General features: G+C 44.9%; 1 protein-coding gene across 1 annotated transcript in view; it reads left to right on the forward strand.

Annotated features, from left to right (window-relative positions):
• The window catches only part of CCDC186 (coiled-coil domain containing 186), a 40,906-nt gene that overhangs the window by 5,442 nt on the left and 23,449 nt on the right, over positions 1-12,015 (forward strand). Inside the window, exon 2 of the mRNA XM_033149628.1 lies at positions 11,188-11,861. Coding sequence (XP_033005519.1) covers positions 11,203-11,861 — 659 coding nt within the window. The 5' untranslated portion in view covers positions 11,188-11,202. The remainder of the gene's footprint in view (positions 1-11,187; positions 11,862-12,015) is intronic.

The raw sequence follows: 12,015 nt of genomic DNA on the forward strand, positions 1-12,015 counted from the left end.
CATGGGGAAAAGAAGAACATGGATAGGGAAGACTTGGGTAGGTGAAAGAACGTGTTATCTCAAAGGTCATTTGTGAAAGGTGTGATTATACTGCACATCACCCAAGAATGCAGCCTCTTCTTACTACTGACAGCAGAACTGGATGCAGACCGTTGGTCAAAACTTTTCTTGGTACATCATATGTATTTCTAGCCAAAATAAGTTTAAAAAGCCAGCAACTGCCAGCACCTGATCCCGAGGCTATAGGAAAGCCACTAACCATACAGTACAATAACAAGGATCTCAAGTTGGTTCTGGGTCCAGGATTCCCTATATTCCTGTGCTCTCTGGATTTGGATGCCCCCCCCCAACACTATTTTTAAAATCACTGCTGTGCATATATGTTAAAGCAAAGCCTAAATGACAAAGGGACTGCCCTGTACCTGAGTGAAGATAGTGGGGTATTGTTTTGACCCTCTAGTCTAGGTTTTCTAACCACAGTGAATTAGTTTTCCAAGGCACTCCAATCACATTGATTTAGGAGATGGATGCTAAAGTAACTACTGAAATCTGTGTTTACTATTCTCATGGATCTCATGCCTTCCGCTATGGAAGTCAATACCGGTAGTTGGTCTCTAAGGTGCTAATGGAAGGAATTTTTTTATTTTTTTATTTTGTTTTGTTTATGACACGGCTACCTACCCGTAATGAGAAAGAGATTGACAGAGAAAGAGGGAAAGATAGAGAAATTTCATGGAGAATGAGCAGTGTTTTAACACCACTACTGACCTTTTTAAAAAGGCATTCTTGGTTTGTAACAAGAATGTGACTTTCAGCTTTGTATGTTATCTTTCATACTGAATTTCTGATTGCAAACCCTTAAATCATCACAGATCTGTGTGGTCGCATAACTTTAGTTTACCAAAGATTTTCCTCCCCAGCTATTTTATATAATGCTCAGTTAACTTGTTCCTGGTGTTAATCCATTTTGTTAACTATTACCTAACGTTGGATTGGTAAAAAAACAGCCCATGTAGTTAAGCAGTAGTGAACTTTACCTTGGAAATCATCTATAAGCAAATCCAGAACAGAATGCAGATCAGGTCATTCTAGGAAAATTCTTATGGGATGACTCATGGAGGAAATAAAATTAGGAAAGCAGTATTAGATATTGAAAAAGTAGTGAGATATTGGAAGCGAAGTAATCTACAAGTGAGCTGAAGGTGTATAGCTGCTGTTGGTGTTTAGTATTAGCCACTAGATAAAGAGTTTAAGGCATTTCATCTTAAAACCAAAATGGAGTATTTGCAACCTTAGTCCTTCTCTTTTTAATGAAACAAAATAAGAATGTAAAGAAAAGGCTGTCTATTAATTTAAAACTTAAGTAATATTTAGTATTGCATTTTGTCTGCTGTCAGTGTGGGCTGTGTTGCATGCGGGTGGAAGAATGAACTTGGAGAACTTATTTGGGCGAGATCATGTTCTACAATAGCAAAAGGACAGCAAATACAGTCAAGTGTGGTCTCTCTGGGATTACAGTATTTATTTACTGATGACACAGGCATTCAACAAGCAGTGGGGAATAACACATTTTCCTATCAATATATTTGCTCGATTTAGACCAGGGTTTGAATATTGGGAGCATCTTCCTTGCCTGCCCATCCTCCTCCTTCACTTCCTAGTTTGTGGTAACCATAGTTTTTTCTTTGTGCTGCCTGAATTGGTTACCACTAGCCATAGTTTAGCTTCAAGTCCACTTCAAACCATGACTCCGATTCCAGCCATGCTATGGCTAGTTTGCCAGATAGGGCCAGAGATAATTTCAGTATGTAAGGAGGAAGGGGGAAGAAGGTATGGCAGCTTGGTACATGTGACATCTGAATGTGGCTAGAGTACTGGGAAAACATTAACATCTATATGGCAAATTGCTCAGTCTTTAGGAAAGACATTGAGATCCCAAATAACCTTTAAGAATGCACAATTATTCAGGTTTCTAAAAAGAGACTGGAAAAGTTCAGCCAGGAAAAGAAGTCAGTTGCTGATTGCCCCGTGAGCTTTCATATTTGTGCTGTTTTTGTGTGTAGGACAATTCTTTGTAGTGTTTGCTTTTCTGCCCCAGGAAATTCTGAAGGACATTGAAAATTTCCACCCCTATTTTTTATTCTGTGCATCAGGGTTCACTGTGTTAGTTTTGAATTATATATATTTATGTTTGGGGTCGTGGGCTGTTCCTGAGACTGATGGCTGACTGTCATCTTTGGAGGATATTGGCATCTTTGCAAACCTTCATTCCTAATTTGTGTGTATTTGTGCTTTCCCTTTTCACTGCCACATCTTTATCAAGTTGCATTGGTGATCTGACTTGTTTATCTTGCTTTGATGCATTTTTTTAAAATTGGGACCAACAGATGCTGATGAAAGTAAGCAACATTGAATAAAATGGTGTGGTACTGCCTCAGCTTCACACCTCCCCCCCTTTGTTAGCAGTAAATTTTATTTTGTCAGTACCGCCCTATAAAATATGTTAATTTTTTCTTCTTTAGAAGAAAAGGTTGTTCTAAGGTTTCCCCCCCCCTCCCAATACATCTTTTACCAGATGTTTAGAGAGTGATCAGTGCTAATAACATGCTACTGTAATATGCAAGGAAACACCACTGATTTCATTTATTATGTTTATGTGCTTGTCCTTTTGAAGTGTAGTTAACAATATTTTTAAATATCTACAAGAACTTCTGATTTTACTAACTGATTTGAAAGGAAACATTGCATTTTAAGGGACAGCTTAAACAAATTACTAAAGCAGGCCTTATAGCACAGTCACTTGAACTTTACTTTCACAATAAGGTATAGAAGCTTTGTTCCTTTCTAACAAGGCGCAGCTCCCACTTATCTGTTGAGAGCAGGAATAGTCCACACAAAGGTTACATTTAAACAGCGTAATGTTATTTCTTTTAGTATTGTGCGATAAAACTTTGAATACTATTAAACTAAAAATAATACAGATCTTGGGCTTCTAACTGGAATAAAAACAACATTTTATTTGTACACTTCCTTATCACTTTCTGTGACGGCAAAGCAATATTTGTTGTTCGCCAAGAATTAGAAGATACCCACTATAAAATAAAGTGCTGGCTGTAGAGCATCCTGTTTACTTTGCTTTTTTTGACTTTAAGACATCTAAGAAAGAGAGGAAGTGAGCTATTTGTTTTGTGCTCAGTTGCTTAATGTTCTGTGTTAAAAGGGATTTTATATTTGGATTGTAGGAAAGTCTTGATTATATATATATATATATATATATATAATGACAAAATGAGAGTGCTCTGCACTATTCTACTACTAGCAACAAATAAAAATAATATGCAGATGTACCGGTACATAAGGAAGCTTCTTACTATATGTCTTGGAAAGTGCTTTGTCTGTCTTTTTGGCTTCTATGGGTTTGGAGACGTCTCAAGATATCATGGTAACAATCCATTAATCCAGGGGTTCACAGTGGGTACCTGGCAACACCTTATCAGCTTATTTGCTGATGACATGCCATCATCAAGACCCAAAAGCTGCTCTTCCAGAGGTAATTAAAACTACAAATTATTGTTGGGTGGTGTTTGGTTTCTTTATAAACTATGACAAAGCAGAATGTGAACTTGCAGACTCAACCAGATATTAGATGATCCACCAAACTTGTTCTACCTCCTTGCAATGTATTGTGGTTCTGATTCCTAGGAATCTGAACAAATTGCTTCATTTAAAGTACCTTACTCCTACCCCCAAACATATTGTAAAGGACTTGAAGGCTTGGCAGGCTTTTATTTTTTTTCTATTCTGGGGAGGGTGGCCACTGTAAAAATGGTAGCACAGACCAGAATCTTGTTTCTATTTCAAGTCCTGTCGATTTCACATAATACCCTTACCTCTTGGCAACTTCTTATTTTTTGCTGCATAATTAAATCCAGCCTGGGAGGCTGGGGAGTCCTTCATTTACCAACATATTTTGATGCCTTTCAGCTACAGCAAATCGTTCTGATGATTTTAGCAGATCTAGCAACATCTTGGGTTGCACTGGACACACAAGATTCTCCTTCTCTCTCTCTAATTGTGACCCCCTTTTTGCTCCCAAAGAGGTCACTATGGAAGTCTTTATTACACTATAGATATGTGGAACAGAAGGTGTAAGAAATTAGCCTCCATGTCCTCATCCTTAATCCCCCTCCTTTATATACCTTGATTTCAGGCTCAATATAAATTAACAGTATCTACTATTCTTTCCAAAGCGGGACTGCATCGCCTGCAAGACTGTTATGAGAGCAACATGCCAGTTACAGAATCACAACTCTCAGAACACTTGAAAGATTCAGGAGTAGATAAGCTACATATCAATCAGACTGGTATCATCTTGAAAGATCCTATGTTACATGGTGTAGCCAGTAGAGCCCTGGAACCTTATGAACATCTAGCTGTGGCAAGCACCCAAAAAGGCAGGGTCTTTCCACTTACTGCTTTGAAATCAGTGTAGGAGATGAACCCTATAGGTCAGTGGTGGCGAACCTTTTAGAGACCGAGTGCCCAAACTGTAAACCAAAAACCACTTATTTATCACAAAGTGCCCAAACTTGTTGAGCTTTTTTGGGGGAGCTGCCGACCAAAGTTTTGGAGCTTTTTTGGGGGGGTCGCACAAAACTTGCTTTGCTTTTTGGGGGGGTGCCCCAAAACTACTGAGCTTTTTTGGGGGGAGACAGGGGTATAGCAAGGTAAATTGGTACCCGGGGGCAAAAAAAAAATTGTCACCCCCCCCCCCAGGCATGGGAAGGTCAGGTGGTACCCAGCAGCATGGGTTGGGGGGGCCATCTGTCAGGGATCTTCATTCTTGCCTCACAGGGGCTTGGACTAGATGACCCCTGGGGGTCCCTTTCAACTCTACAGACCTGATTCTATGGGTTACGTTCAGCCTGGCTGGGCAGGAAGTGGGAAAGGAGGACCTCCTCTCAGGATAGTCCAAAAGCCATGCCTCTTGCCTCCCCCCTTCCCAAAGCCTCTCAGGCAAGAAGGAATGGTTTACAGCAGAGGGGTGAAACACCAACCCTTTGTTATTTCTTCTGTTTATTTCATAAAATTTATATATTGCTTGATTGTAGGAAAAAATGCAAAGCAGTTTTATAGAAATGATAAAACAATGAAATTACCGCTAAAATCTTTACAACTGTGATTTAAACACGCAGAAGGTTAAAACCGCAATAAAACTGACTGAAACAAACTAAAATTGCTACAACTCTTTAAACACTTCCAGGGCCAGCATCAGCTCATGTTCCGGGGGGGGGGGGGGCGCTGTGCACAGATAAAGCTAAAACCACCATGTCTGATCAGCAGCGGTGCGTAATATCTCAAGAGGAAAGGCTCTCAGATTTGAACCTGTTCGAAGCCACAACCGCTTTCTCAAAAGCCCCCCTTTTTTTGCAGATGTGTGGGAAAGGAACTCTGTATGTGCTCAGAGGCATTCTGTTGCTTCTTCATCTTGGAGGAAGCACCAGTTGCTCATGGTCAGGGGCCAAGCTTTGTGCAGGGAGAAGAGTGCATGGCTCTGAGAAAATCCACCCGTGTCCATTGTAAGAAATGAAAGGGTACCCCCTGGCATGTGCAGAGGGCTGACTGCTCATCCGGATATGGCAAGGAGGAAACAAAGGCCAATGCCTCCTTGAGTCAGCTTCTCATGTGCACTCAACCTGGTTGGGGTGTGTGTGGACTGGGGAGAGGGAGTCGAGTAGTGCCAGGCCCTCCAGCCCTCTTCAATCAGAGCTCTGCAGAGCCAGTTGCTGCGGGCTGCCAAAATGCAGGCAATATCTGGACCCCTGGAGGGCTGCAGTGGTGCTTCAGGCCTCCTCTTTGCACCCCCTGCCTCCGCGACACCCCAAAAGGCACCCCAGTAGTGGCAGCACTTTTGGGGGAGTGCCCCCCCCACACAAGCAGACACTTCATTCATGACACAATCCCCTCCTCAATACAGTCTCTCCAACCCCCACCCCACCCCCAGTGGGTTCTTAATTTATTCCCCACATATTGAAATAGAGCAGAATCCACCGGGGGGGGGGTTATCCTGTGTAAATTCTTGGGAAGGTTGGACGAGGGTACGACAGTGTCTGGTGGGAGAGGAAAAGCTACCCCCTCCCCAGTTAGTAATTGCTTCGTTAATGGTTTTTTTTTTCATTTTCAATGTGCTACTTTTATATGCTGCTCTGCAGCAGAAGCAGAATGTTTTTTGTCTTTTATTTTTTAACGAAGCTTTGAGCAAATCTCGCTTCTTTGCAGAACTACAGGAGTTAACCCAACAATCAGGACCAGCCAGCCCTGATTGCGTCCGTCCCTCCTCCACACTCTCATATACACTCTCCTATAAAGAAGAGTCTGCTCATGTCCTCTGTTATTTTGGGGGCACGCACTCTGCACATGCTCTGCAGCTTCCTCTTATTTGCTCTCCTATGTTTTGAGAGCTGTTCTCTACACATGCTCCGGGGCATTCTGTCATTTTTTTCCTTTCACTGATTTGGAAACACTGGGGCATTTTTACTTACTTTGCCTCTGTGTTTCGGGAAGCACACTCTGCACGTGCTCTGGGACACCCTGTTCTTTCCGATTGCTCTCGATGCATTGTTGGGTTGAGGGCTGGGGGGCAGGGGTGAGTTCTGGCGCTGAAAGAGGGCAGCCCCATCACCATCTCTCAGGCGGGTATTCCCCCCCCCCCCCGTTTTTGCTCTGTTTCTGTCTGAGCAGACCTGATCCCTTCCTCCGTGCGTTCTCGGTCGGAGAGGCAAGCGAGCGGGCGGTCCGAGGCCGGAGCGAGGGGAGTCCGAGGCAGGAGGGCGCTGGGCTGGTCCTCTCCCCGCTGCCTCGCTATCCCCTCCCTCCCTCCTTCCATCCCTGCCCTCCCTCCGGTGGCGAGACGCGGCTGCGTTTTGCGTACGCCGAGGCAACGAAGCACGAGGAGTGTGACTGCCTGTTGCTCTGCCGGCCCACGCTTTGCAAAGTCCCTTCCGCTTCCTGGGCGGAACGGGGTGGGCCAGCAAGGAGGGGCCGCTGTGGAAGGTTTTTTGAGCTGCCTCTGGCTGCCTCGCTGATCGCGGGGGTGGGGCCAGCTCCGAGAGTGTCACCCCCCCTCCCAGCCAGGGAAAGCTGCTGGATGAGAGAGCCTGAGAGCAAAAAGCTGAGATCAATCGCCGAACACAATCTCCAGGGACTAGCAAAAAAAAAAAAAAAAAGTTCAAGGTTTCAACAGCGGACGCAAGCCTGGGGAAAAAACGACAACAACAGCATGGATGGGCCGATGGTGCGCGTGCCAGCAGTGAGGGCTCTGCGTGCCAACTCTGGCACGCGTGCCATAGGTTCGCCACCACTGCTATAGGTGAACTGAAAGATTCTCAGTGGCTTAAGATCTGGTCCACTTATCTCTTTAGGTCCATGTCTGCTAACATTAGGGAGAGGTTCAGTCAGGGGCGTCGCTGGGAAGGGGCGGTAGGGGCGGTACGCCCCCAGTGACAGGGTGAGCGGCGGCGGGTGGGGGTGACAAGCGGTGGCCCCTCCCGCCACTCCCACGCGCCGCCGCTCCCTCCGTCACCCCGGGAGCAGCGGCGCTGCACAGACGGGATGCTCGCTCGGCCGAGCGAGCACCCCGTCCGTGCGGCGCTGCTCCTCCCGGGGTGACCGGTGGTGCGTGGTGGGAGGAGAAGCCGTGCGCCACCGCTCGCTCCGTCGCCGTGGGAGCAGCAGCGCACAGTGTGTGCGGTGCTGCTGCTCCCGGGGCGACGGAGCGAGCGGTGGCGCACGGCTTCTCCTCCCACCACTCCCACTCAGGGAGCGGAGCCCGGGGGAAAGGACAGGGGCAGGCCAGCTGACCCAACCTCTCTCCTTTCCCCGGGACGGCTCCGCTCACGGAGCGCAGCGGGAGAGGGGCGGGCCAAGTGGCCCGCGCGGAGGCGTTTCGTGCGCATGCGTCATGACGTCATGCGCACGGAGCGACGCCCCGCCCCCATGGGTGCCACTGGGCTTGCCGCCCCCAGCAGCCCAGCGGTTAGCTACGCGCCTGGGTTCAGTGCTGGTTTTTAACTCTGGTCTGACTAGCTCATAATGTAAAATCTGGTTTCCCCTTATGCTGGCGGGGTTGTAAGGTACGAGGTACATATTTGCATATGTGGTGGAATTGTAATTATGTACACAAATTCCGTAAGCAGGTTCCAATGGAGATAGATAGTATTGTTGGCAAACAGGTCACCTTGGATACTAAGCTATGTCTCTTACAGTATCTATTTTTGATGGTGACAATGCCAACCTTACTTCTCAACAATTAATTCTATATCTGTTGGTTGCTGCTCATCTAGTGATCTCTTAAGGGTAGTAGGATGCATCTTGTTATTCTGTGGTTTAAAAAGTCATATTCATTGTCATTTCTGAAAAACTGACTCAAAAAATACTTTGCTTCTGCTTGGGAGCCATTTGTGATTTATATGACCAAACAATCTCATGGTAGGCACATTCCCGCTAAATAAGAGTTTCTTTGGCAACTTTCATGAATATTTGGTATGTTTAGTAGAAATATGAACCTTGCATTGCACTGTGGAATATATTTTATGTCATTCGTTCTTTTTAAGCTTTCTATGATTATTATTTTATTATCTTGTAAATTTATTCTTCCTGTTTTTACAACTGTTTTTAAGTACAGATAGGATGAACCTGTGTAATCAGCTTGTCAAAATCAGCCCTTTGGAATCTTCTTTATTAGGGCCACTTAGGCTGTGATGTTTTTATTATATGTGATATTTTATATGTATATATCTTAATTCATAGAATCAAATAATTGCAGTGACCCCAAGTCCAACCCCTATAATACAGGAATATCAACTAAAGCATTCAAGACAGATGGCTATCCAACATCTGGTTAAAAACCTCCAATGAAGGAGAGTCCAAATAATTCTACTAATGCTTTATAGATAGATATACCCCAATTTGGCACCAGGGTTCCTGAGGTGGAACAGGCAGTCTTAAGTCCACATTTGAATGCCAGGTGCCATTTTGAATCAAGATGGCGTACCAAAATGTAACTTTGCCCAATTTGGCAGGACAGTTCCAAACTGCATTGATTGGGATGCCTCCAAAGATACTGTCATTCCAGTTTTACATGACATTTCCCAAGATCAAGGACTAGGTTTTGGTATATGGTTGGATACCATTGGACATACTCCTCCTGTCTTTTTCTCAATGAAGGTCATCCATAAGGGTAACCAAGGCTGATTTCAGTCCCATACTGTGGTCTGTGCCCAGATTGGAAAGGATCTAAATAATCAGTGTGTCAGATACGTTTATATTTTAATCAGTTACTGTGAGATAAATGTTTAATCACAACACCTATCATAAATGTGTTTCAGATAGGCAGAGAGATAACAGGTTTCATTAGGAAAGATGTTGTAAGCTGGCATTTGAAGGAAGAAGAAAGAGGTAGTATCAGATAGGTTTTCTGGGAGAGAGTCCCATATCACATGTAAGGCAATGCCTTAAATATATATGCAGTAACCCCTGTTATCTAGTAGCACACCAGAAGAGCCTTTAAATGTAAACAAGTACAAGGTCCATCAGTTCTGTGAAAGATCAATTAATTGCAATGAGTAGAATCTGCTTCTATTGCCTAGAAGTCATACTGTCTGAAGAAAAGCCATGGACTTTGTCCCTTCATAGGGTAAAAAGCAGGAAAAGCTATTTACAATTTTTCATCATCATATCTGGTAACAGGAGGGTGGGTGGAGATGACGCAGCTATATGACCTGCCCAGTAGCAGATCTTTCAGGAGTCGCAAATCAATACATTTTGCTTGTAGTAAACCCCACTGACTAGTCATGGCAAAGGGCGGGCCAAGTTTTCAGTGTGCAGTTAAGCCTTTTGTTGATTAATCAGTTGAATGCTGCAGCTTGATTATTTGACTTTCAATACAACCATACCTCAGGTTACAATAGCTGCTAGTTGCGTTCAGCACAGGTTATGAACGCACCAAACCCAGAAGTACCGGAACGGGTTACTTCCGGGTTCGGCGCACCATGCATGCGCAGAAGCACCGAATCGCGCAGCGCATATGCGCAGATTTGGTACTTCATGTTACGTGTTGCTCATGTTGCGAACGGGGCTCCGGAACGGATCCTGTTCGCAACCAGAGGTACCACTGTATGGCACTTGAGGAACCCAGCTACCCACTGACTTTCCAAGTACTGGAAGCAAAATACTCTTAGACTTTACATTTCCCAGCATGAATATAGGACTGTGAAACAGCTCTGATGAGTGGGGATTGGGTGCGGCATGCAGCATAAACCTTACCTCTGGGAGTGGTAGTGCAAAGTATTACTGCCTCGTGTGTTTGTACAGACATAGTTCACTAGAACATAGGTTTTCAACCTTTTTGAGCCCACAGCGCCCTTGACCAACTACATTTTTTCTGCAGCACCCCTGTGGGGCTCAGGAGCCCAGTTATGTCACCCCTTGCCTGCAGAGCTGGCAGTCTCTTACCCTTTTTCGAACATGCTCTTTTGTGGAGTGTTCCCTCAGCCTCCTCTCCTCTCCTTGGAAGTCCTCTGGGCAGCAGCTGCCGCTGCCGCTGCCCCTGGTCTCTGAGCTGCCCCTCCCCATAGAGAAGTGCCTCCTCACACTGCCCCACATAAATCTGGGACTTGTCTGTCCATTCCCAACAACAAGGGCTGGTAGACAGACTGGCTGGCCTCACTCCCTTGCCCGCTTGCTTGCTTACTCCGAGGCCATCTCAGCTCCTGGCAACCAGCACCCCCTGGCCAACCCCAGAGGCACCATTCACCTATAAGGCCATTCACCTATGAGTCTGCAGCTGTGCAAGACTTTGGGAGGCAGAGATGTGAGAGGGCATCAGAGGAGGGAGGGAAGGAAAGAGGGACAGAGGCCAGTGTTGCCCACTGCACCCCTGACCCCAGGGTCAAGGCACCCCAGGGTGCCACGGCACACTGGTTGAAAACCACCGCATTAGAAATATTTGGTTAAAGAGTTAAAATCCCGAAGTATCTAACTTGCCCTTTTTTTAGGTTTGATGACTCAATCTATGCTGATACTCACCTGTTTATCTTCGGTAGTTGTTGAAACCGATCAAGGTTATTACGGGGGGGGGGGGAATGTTTTATGACTCAAAACTATTTTACTCTTACATTTTCTTCCCAGATTCTTGGTGGAAAGATGGATGAGCAATTACAAGAAGAGCAAAGTCCTCTGCATCCAGTCAACCTTTCAAAGACTGATGACGTATCTTCCAGCTCATCAGCTGTTGAAGAAACAGAGAAAACACTGGGAATTCAGGATAGTCTACAGATTGCAGACACTGGAGGTGAAAAAAGCCCTTTGAGCATAGAAAATAAACAATTGACATTGGATCCCAGTTCAACAGCTCTTGATGCAAGTGGAAATGAGGATTTTGTTGATGCACAGCTTACACCAGACATTAATGGAGATGGAGGTGGAGATTGTTGTGCTAAACCATTCGAAATGCAGACAAAAGAGGACTGTTTACCTATGGGAGACTGTAAAGGACAAGTTTCTAAAACTGATGACACAGATCGATCCCTGGTATGCTTATTGCATGATGATATGAAAGGGCCTCACGGGGTTTGCTCAGAAAGCCCTTATGACACAGATTGTACTAAGAACCTTATCTCGACTATACAGAATGCTTCTTCTCAGGAAGCTTTGTTAGAAGAAATAGAGTCTGAACTACTATCGACGGATTTGTTGAAAGACCATAAACTTCCAAATGGGGTGTGCAAGAGTGAAGCTACGTTGGCTGTACTTGAAAAATGCGTGCAAGATAAATATCTGCAGCAAGAACACACAATAAAGAAGTGAGTACCAGGGGAACATCCATACATAGATCTTTGACCATGAATGTTATTCGTTATGTATTGTGGAGTTACCGCTTTGTGCTGTGTAATTATAGTGATGTCTTTGTGGCTAAATGGTTAGCTTGGGCAAACAACATTGCTTGCAGGAGCATTT

Source organism: Lacerta agilis, chromosome 5 (genome assembly GCF_009819535.1).
Source record: "Lacerta agilis isolate rLacAgi1 chromosome 5, rLacAgi1.pri, whole genome shotgun sequence".
NCBI lineage: Eukaryota > Metazoa > Chordata > Lepidosauria > Squamata > Lacertidae > Lacerta > Lacerta agilis.